This window comes from Propithecus coquereli, unplaced genomic scaffold (assembly GCF_000956105.1).
Source record: "Propithecus coquereli isolate 6110/MARCELLA unplaced genomic scaffold, Pcoq_1.0 Scaffold257, whole genome shotgun sequence".
Classification (NCBI taxonomy): Eukaryota; Metazoa; Chordata; class Mammalia; order Primates; family Indriidae; genus Propithecus; species Propithecus coquereli.
In genome coordinates this window covers 1,974,967-1,984,493 of record NW_012148141.1, presented here as the reverse complement: position 1 = coordinate 1,984,493, position 9,527 = coordinate 1,974,967, and the positions used below count along the sequence as shown (strand labels likewise).

The window sequence follows — 9,527 nt, the reverse complement described above, 5'->3', positions numbered from 1 at the left end:
ACCCAAGTGTCCATAAACATGAGTGGATTAATAAAATGTGGTGTGTGTGTGTGTATATATATATATATACATGGAGTACTACTCAGCCATAAAAAATGGTGATCTACCTCTTGTATTAACCTGGATGGAACTGGAGGCTGTTCTTCTAAGTGAAGTAGCATAAGAACAGAAAAACAAACACCACATTTACTCATCATTAAATAGGTACTAATTGATCAACACTTAGGTACACATATGGAAATAACATTCATTGGGTATCAGGCAGGTGGAAGGGTGGAGGAGGTGATGGGTAAATTCACACCTAAAGGGTGCAGTGTGGGCTGTCTGGGGATGGGCATGCTTGCAGTTTGACTCGGGTTGTGCAAAGGCAACTTATGTGACCAAAGCGTTTGTACCCCTGTAGTATTCTGAAATAAAAAAAAAAATAAAAGGAAAATAAAAGAAAGAAAGAGAATATAGCTGATGACTCCAGAGGCACATGAGGGAGAAGAGACAGCAACATTTGGTTTCTAAATGTAACAGCAAAACACTATTAGTTGATCAAAATTACCAGGGGATATAGAGGGACTGAAGTGAACAAGCTACAAGACAAGCTCCAAATTACAGAATTTATAACACCAAATTAATATTGTTGGTCTTGGGGCTAATATGAAACTGCAAAAATGCTAAAGCATGGATATAAAAACAATTCTATTTTTAAAAATAGCATAAACAGCCATCTTTAACAGTTCTTCTTCTATATAGTAGTCAGTTTCCTCCTTTATGTAAATATTGACCAAATATCTAAAGGACATATGTTGGATGGTCTTCCCCATTGTTGTTCAGCTTGGATTCCCACAACTCTCCTGTCCTTGCCTGTGTGTCATTCTTGACTTCTAGTGGGAATTGATGCAATGTTTAAGCAGAGGAGTAAGATAATCAGTTTTGTTTGTTTTGTTATGCAAGTGAATTCTGTGGCAATGTAGACTCTACACTGTAAACGATATCAAGTGGAGTAGAGAGATTCGTAGTAGAGAAATGAGTCAGAAGGCTATCACAACTGTCCCCTTGGTGAGGGCCTCAACTGAAGTGAGAATCAAGTGGGGAGGCTCAATTTGACAAAATTTCCTGATTTGGTGATTTTTGATTTGGGGACTTCGTGAGTGAAGGGACACAGAGGAATTAGTTAGCAGGGTGCTGCAGCAATCCAGATAAGAATGGAAGTGAACCTGAACAAGGCAATGATATTAGGACTGGGAAAAGGGGGAGGAATTACACAGATATTAAGGAGGTAGAATTCTCAGAATATTTTTCTTTTTTTTGAGACAGAGTCTCACTCTGTTGTCTGGGCTAGAGTGCCGTGGCGTCAGCCTAGCTCACAGCAAACTCAAACTCCTGGGCTCAAGTGATCCTACTGCCTCAGTCTCCCGAGCAGCTGGGACTACAGGCATGTGCCACCATGCCCGGCTAATTTTTTTTGTATATTTTTAATTTTCCAGCTAATTTCTTTCTATTTTTAGTAGAGACAGGGGTCTCACTCTTGCTCAGGCTGGTCTCAAACTCCTGAGCTCAAAGGATCCTGCAGCCTCGGCCTCCCAGAGTGCTAGGATTACAGGCGTGAGCCACCGCACCTGGCCTCTCAGGACATTTTGATTGACCAGTTGTTTGGAGAAAAAGGGAGAAGCAAGGATGACCAAGGTTTTAAAAATTATCTACCACAGTGTACCATTCGCAAAGGTGATTGATGTAAAAACCCACATCACATGTTTTTCAGCTTTCTTCTTTTAGTGTCCTCATGTTGGAATCGCCACTGGGAAAAGACAATTAAGTAGTATTTGCCAGAGTATCCAATATAGAAAAATGTCATATATGGGAATACACTCATAAAAATACCTTTCTTCATCTAGGAGGGAAAATAAAAGTGTAAATAAATGACACGTACAGGGGTGGGCAAACTACGCAGGCCAAATCTGGACTGCTGCCTGTTTTTTTATGGACTGAGAATAAGAACGGTTTTTACATTTTTAATAGGTGAAAAATTCAAAGAAGAGTAATTTTTCATGACACATTAAAATGAAATAAGATTCAAATGTCAGTATCCATAAATAAAGTTCTATTGGAACACAGCCATGCTCATTTGTGTACATATTGTCTATGGCGTCTTTTTGGTTACAATGACAGAGCTGAGTAGTTGTGACAGAGACCCTTTAGCCTTCAAAAATATTTTATTTACTACTATTTATTTACATCTTGTGATGTTTACATCAGTTCAGAGAGTTAGTTTACTTCCTGGCCCTTTACAGAGAAAGTTTTCCAAATCTATGAGCCAGGTACTGTTCTCGGGCTTTCACATCTTCTATAATTGTCTTAAAACCTTTGGTGGTATATTAGGTTATAAAGACTTGGAGAAAGTAGGATCTAGAACAATACCACGTTTTATTTGTAAATAGTCAAATGACTTACACAAAGGTAATGAGTTATCTTTTTTTTTTTTCAGGACCGTAGTCTTTCCATGCTTAAACACTGCTATCGATTCCAAATGCTTATAGAATTAAAACTAAATTCTCAGAACATAAGACCCTTTGCGAATGCAATCTAGTCTCTACCTACCTTTCGTCATATCTCATCACTCTCTTTCCCACCCCTCACCCACCGAATTTCTCTCTGTTCTCCCACCTTTTGCAGACAGAAGCTGAAAGTGACACATTCAAGAGATATTTAGTGTTCTCTTTCATTTAGGTCCCTTGTCCACCTTTCCCTTCCATGCCTTTCTTCACTCTCCTTTACTTTCTTCATCGAATTGTCTACCATTATGAAACACAAAAGGAATGAAAGGAAGAAGGGTGGGAAACTGCAAAACGCACACAGGTTTTATTGGGGGGAGGCATAGCTCTTGTCACTCTAGTCAGCCTAATTTGTCAAATCCTAGAGGGTAGGGCCGATTTTTTTTTTTAACATCGTCCAACATCTATTAGAGATTCAGAGAGTGGTCGTTCAGTCATTAATTCTTCCCCTCTCTCTATTCTCTCCCTTGGGAAACCTGTAAAACAGAAAATCTTCCCACGGAAACTCCTCAGGGGCGCGCCAAGATCTGGGCTTGCGCACTTGGACTCGGCCGGCGCTGCAGCCCGGGCTGCAAGTCCGCGGGGTCTCCAAGCACAAACCCAGCGCGGGAGCCTAGATCTCCCGGGCGCGCGTGCGCGCCCCCCGCCTTCGGCCCCCTACCCTGCAGCAAGGGAAGTGTGACGTAATGCAACCTCAGCAGGTCAGCAGCGTTATAAAGGAGGACGAGGCTGCGCGCCTCCCAGACGCAGAGTAGCTTGTGATTGGCTCGGGCTGCGGAACCTCGGAAACCCTAACGTGAGGACCTTACGGATCCACAGCTGCCGCCCCCCGCAGCAATCCAGAGCGCGGTCATAGCCTGACTGGCGGCGGCGGCCGCAGGTAAGGAGACTCCTGAGGAGGAACTAGAGGGACTTGGACCCGCCGTGCTCAGCGTCTCTTGTGTGAGGGGAGGAGAGGCTCACACCCAGCATGTAGTGTAGGGCGAAGGGAACAATGGAAGTGGCGTCTAGTCTCTAAGCTTTCCCCCCGCCTCGGTCGGACAGTTTTTCTCCTCAGCGGCAGGCAGGGGCTGGAGGAATCGAGGGAAGTATGGGTTTCCCTTTCAGCCAATCTCCTCTTTGCTTAGGCCAGAGACCCAGGGAGCTAGCGCCGAGCCGTCGTTGAGCCGTCGGTGGTTTAGGGTGACAGGAAAATGGCGGAAAACAAAACGGCGAACTGAAGAATGCGGCGTCCCCCTGGCATTTTGTCTCAGCGACTCCCCCCCCCCCAATATTCCTTTCACTCGCGCCTCCCGCCCCTGCCTCCGCCCGCAGCTAATGGTAACCTTTGGAATGTGCGGGGGATGGCGGCGTTTGTGAGGAAGTGGCACTGAATCGGGCATTTTAGGGGCTAGGGAGCCATCAGAGCCTGGGGGGCGGGGGCAGCCTTGTGCGGCAACTGTCGCCTTCACTAAAACACCACCATTTTGGTTCCCAGCCATCTCCCTTGTAGCGGGGCAGAGGAAGCAGGAGGAGGCTTGAGGGGGTGGGTAGCAGCGGTGGCGACCGCTGCACCAAATGAGAGGGAGGAGGGGAAAGGGTATTCCTGTCTCAGTCTCTTCCTTTCCACTGCGAAGGTTCTCTCGTTCGGTATAAGATCCAGTCGGATGGGTAATATCGGAGAGGGCACGTGTGAGCGTTCTGCTCGAAATGATTGAAACTTGGCATGGTCGTGGGAAAGGGAGACTTCTGCGGGAAGAGGGCTGCGTCCAAAGCTGCAATACTGCTACTTGCCACGGCTCCTTTGTCTCCCATCTCTGCAAATACTACTTTCGCATTCTCTTGCTCTGCTGCCTTACCATTTCTCTTCTATTCGTCACCCTATTGACATCACTGAGAAGCTAGGTCCTGAATGAGCTATGCTAGAGGAGACAGATCAGAGTAAAATTTCCTTTTTGTTTTTTCTGCTCCCCGTACATTGATGAAAAGATATTTACTTGGAACCTACATGGTGAGTTACCTCCATTCAATAAGGATGTGAAATATACACTCTTAAGACGACTAAGAAGCCTACCTATCTATTGGCCTTTGAATGCTTAACACACTACAGTTTTTATACTTCATTTATTATTGATCTTATTGAAACTTCCTATATGGGAAAAGCGTTTTCCAGTTTGGTATTCAGACAGTGTAATACTTCCCGTGGTAGTTGCACTATGTGTTGTAATTTTTACACTTCACTGAGTGGTAGTGCATATTTTTTCTGTATGGATTTGCAAGAATAAAGCTTGCCCTTGGCTCTCTTTCACTTTCCAAAATATGATGTTGTTAGTGATTTTTAAAATGTGCTTTAAAGAAGATTTTGGTTTAATCAAGTGGTCAAACTCTAAGTGTAATAACATTGCTTATATTGTAGTAACTAGTTGTTTCTGTTGGAATCCTTTTGGTTGCCTTTTAGATTACCACAGATTTGAGCATATGAGCCCTTCCCAGCCTCACACCACAAATTCAAGTGTAAAGAAAAACATTCTTAAGTTGTACACAAGAGATTTGGTTTAAAATGTTTTAAAATGTCTAATTTTGAATGTATTTTTGTAATAGGTAAAGAGAACGTTTTCCCAAAGAAAATAACATAGTTCAGAAGGAAAAATAAAAAGAAATTGCTGAGATTTTACTTTGCAATACGTAAAAAAATCTACAGTTTCTTCGAGACACTGATATAAAGGTGATTAACAAATTAATGTTTTATCTCATTTAAAAATTAAAATTAAGTTTTTAAAACATTTTAAGACATTTGTAATTGTTCTATTAGTTATGTGATAAAGAAAGCAATTAGTCTGATTAAAATCCAAATAGTATACTGTTTAAAATGTTAAGAATAAGTCCTTATGGTATTTTAATTTATCTGTGTGAACACACAGGTAATTTATTGTGAATTCTCTTGACCTCTTGACCTCATTTTGCATAACAGCAAGGCAGAAAACAATATGGTATTTGAAAAAAGATAAAACACAGCTAAGAATTCTAAAAATTTGTAATTTTGCTCACATATAAAGTAATTCTCTCTGAATTGTTTGATACATGGAAATGTCACCTACTTATGTCACCTACTTTTGTAGCATATTTACATATACAACTTAAATGTTGATAGAGGTTACTCTGTGAGACTCTCCTGCCTCCTAAATACCTAAATAACTTTTAGGCAAGGAAAAAAACCTTAGTGATCCCCCTGTACTTAAACATAGATTGAGTTGTTTTACATGGCAGCTAACTAAAACTGTCATTAATGATATAACTTCATCTTTTGTGCAATATTGCCCAATTTGTTAAACATTTCCAGGTGAAAATGAGATAAATGCCTTATAAAATTGATAGTTTTTTGGTTGATTTACTTAGAGTCTTATGTTTGAAGACAAATGAAGATATGTAATTGTAAGAAATATATTGAGTGAAAGCATCTGACTTTATGTTCATACTGTTTGATAATCTTATATGTAGGATGAATCATTTGAAATGAAATAGAGTGAGCCCTTGTTTTCAAAACCACCATGAAGCTAGCATAATTTTATTAATCACTAATGAAAACAATTCAATTGTACAAGTACAAGTAAATGATAATGCTGAAAGAAACAATTTGCTAAATATTTGTATGTGATTGATCTTATCTTTACCATATTTAGGTAGCTGTCATGTTTCATGAGTCTTCAAAACTGTGAGACAAGAGAATGTAGTAGAGTGAGGCCAGAAGTTCTTACTGGTTCAAAGAACTCCAGGGAAACTGGGATAGAACATTTTACACTATAAGTAGAACCCCCGGAGCCAGAGGTGAATACAAGTTTATCTGCAGAACTTCGCTGCAGAGCTGAACTGGGTCTGGAAGAAATGGATGAGAACCACTGGATGAAATTCACTAATACTAGACATCTGAGTCCTCTAGTAATGTATAAATATCCCAACTATTGTCTGTTGTCATCTTGTTCTTTTTTTCCTTCTTTTATAACATATTTAAACTGCAACCTCAACACTGCAATTTTGTTCTTTTGCTTGCTTCTGTCACTTCCCCATGGCTCATCACCCTTACTGTGCTGTATTCTCCATTACATTTGGTTTATGTCCACCTGGCCCTTCTTTTATTTATGGTTGTCACATAAAACATCTAATCAAGGTTTTAGTTTGTTTTCTTTTCTTTTGTAATGAACTTTGCACACCTGGTTGAGAGGCGTATTTTCAATTGCACTTTTTTCCTCAAAACAACTGACTTTGAGCGAAATGTATTTAAACTATTTTTAAAATAATTTCTTTTGCAGATATTTGTGAATGAACTTTGCTAAGTATGGATTCAGGTGGTGGAAGTCTTGGATTACACACATCAGACTCTAGAATGGCCCATACCATGATAATGCAGGATTTTGGTAAAGCATTTTCTTTGTTGCATTTTGCTTTCTTTTTTAAAAAGTAAGAACATACTAAAAGTCAAAAATAAATTGAGGAAGGAGAGAATTACAGTGAAAAATTGTTCTTTTACTAGGAAAATACATTTGTAGAGCTTATTTTCTTTAAACTATGTGTCAGTGTTCTACTTAAAATCATCCTTACAATTTGTGGGAAGGTGGAGGTAAGGAAACTTGGAATATAGTGGTAATATGTTACTAGAAGTGAAAAACTCAATTTACGTTAACAACTGCATATTTATATCACACTCTGATAGTATATATCAGCTCTCACGTGTAAGAAATGTCAAATTGGCTTTCTAAAATACATTTTAAATTGCATTGTTAATAAAGCTGGAAAAGGAAGTGCTTCCATCAATTCAAAGAAGTTAGATGCTTATATAGTGATATATGCAAAATTGTGCACTAAATGCTTAATTATATTCCGATTCTATTTCCTTAGAAAGTTTTACCATTAGCATACATTTTTTTTTTAAAAAAAGAAAAGACTCCCTACTTTTATGGCCAAGTTTTTCAGTAGCCTCTTAACAGTAGTCATTTTGGTGAAGATGCTAAGATTCTATTGACAGTCAACAAAGAAACTGAATTTGGCCAGAGTTAGTCTGAGTTATAGAAGAAATAGAGGTATCTGAAATATTAGAGGCAGGGATGAGATCATAAGAATTGAAGATAATATTGGAGTGAGAGCAAAGAAGACATAGTAAATTAGGATAAAAAATAGGAAACGTAAGGTAATATGCAGTTGTTGAAGCTGAAATTAATGATGGGGGACTAGAATTTATTCTTCTAAAAGATAAATGAGTTGTATTGATTATGGATGATTTAGAAATGATTGGGGTAAAAGAAAGTACAGGAATTAATTCTAGAGGAAGGATAATAGGCCCAAAAAGTAAGAGAGTGAAGATGTCATTATGAATTCTTTGCTAGAGAGTTGATAGTTTTTAGAATATTGGAACACTTAAATTTCAGTATGGTAAATAAATTTTGGTTGAAATGTCAATTTTATTTTTTTACCTTTTAAAATAAGTTATTTTAAAAACAGAAGTAATATAGTATTTTCTCCATTTAATACAAAATATATTACCTACCCTGTAGCATTTGATAAAGTGCCAGAACCCCCTTCATTCCTGAAGAAGTTGCTTATGAGCAAGTAAAATGTGATTCCTTTCAAAGGATGAAAAAATATGATTGCTGCTGGTGAATATTTACTTAGTGTTCCTCTTACCTTCCTTTCCATTGTTCCCCCTCAATGTCTTGAGGTTTAATTAATCCTTTATTACATCTAATACTTATTTCCTTTTAGTTGCTAAGGAGGTAGTACATGCATATTAAAATATTTTTATTTTTCTTCTTTACTTTTTATTGAGATATAATTTACATACCATATCATTCACCAGTTTTAGAGTATATAATTCAGTGGTTTTTAGTATATGCACAAAATTATATAGCCATCACTACTACCTAATTTTAGAACATTTCATCATCCTAAAAAAAACTCATACTCATTAGCAGTCATTCCCCATTCTCTCTTGCTACCAGCCCTAGACAACCACTAATCTTTCTGTCTATGGATTTGCTTATTCTGAACATTTCATATAAATAGAATCATACAATATATGGCCTTTTGTTTCTGACTTCTTCCAGTTAGCATGTTTTCAATGTCATCCATGTTGTAGCATGTATCAGTATATGCTTTATTTTTTTAATTGTCAAATGATGTTCCATTGTGTGGGTAAAACACATTTTGTTTGTTCATTCATCAGTTGACAGACATTTGGATTTTTGAAATATTTTTAATGTATTAAAGCAATTTTGTTTGGCCTAAAGCTTTGCATCTTAGACTGGAGTATGAGTGACCTTGGAGGCATGTAGCAGTGTGCCAAGGCATACCTGAAACTACAAGATAAACAGCACATCATCTTGGAGTCCTTTTCATTTGAATTGGGTAGAATATGCATACACACATACATCTATACACAGTTATAGTCACATAAATATGGGGTAGAAAGCAAAATTTTTATTCACTTTTCCCTCTCTCTTTAGGAATAATAAAATTGAAAAGTTTGAGAACTACTTCTAATTTTTAATTGGTATTTCCATAGTATCATCTTAAACCCTTTTAAAAACAAATTAAATAGAGTAAATAAACTGTTTTATACCAGAGAAAAGTTTAAAGCTATTGTTTTTATTACATACCTGTTCATGATTCAACTGCCTCGTAGTATTTTTGGTTATTGGTTTTTTTTAAATGATGCATTTTTAAAAATTTTATTTTTATGTTCTCTTAAATTGAGGTATATAAATCGATGACAACTTAATTGTTTTTATGTTTTGGTGAGATTACTTTTCTGTATTTCCAATTAGATTAAGAATGACTAATATGTGCTATGCTAACTCATTTGTGTTTAGAGATGATATTGACCTAAAATATGTTAAATTTCCATTTGTCCTTGGTAAATAGATTCTGAACCCTTAAAAGACAGTACTCTCTCTATTTTTTTTGATATATAGTTCTCAGCACAACTTCATACTTAGGTGTTTTCATTTTTTATAT

The 9,527-nt window shown here is 37.7% G+C and overlaps 1 protein-coding gene across 1 annotated transcript in view; it reads left to right on the top strand.

Annotated features, from left to right (window-relative positions):
• The first annotated feature begins 6,855 nt into the window (after positions 1–6,855).
• The window catches only part of ZNF711 (zinc finger protein 711), a 37,049-nt gene continuing 34,377 nt past the window's right edge, over positions 6,856–9,527 (top strand). Inside the window, exon 1 of the mRNA XM_012647133.1 lies at positions 6,856–6,934. Coding sequence (XP_012502587.1) covers positions 6,856–6,934 — 79 coding nt within the window. The remainder of the gene's footprint in view (positions 6,935–9,527) is intronic.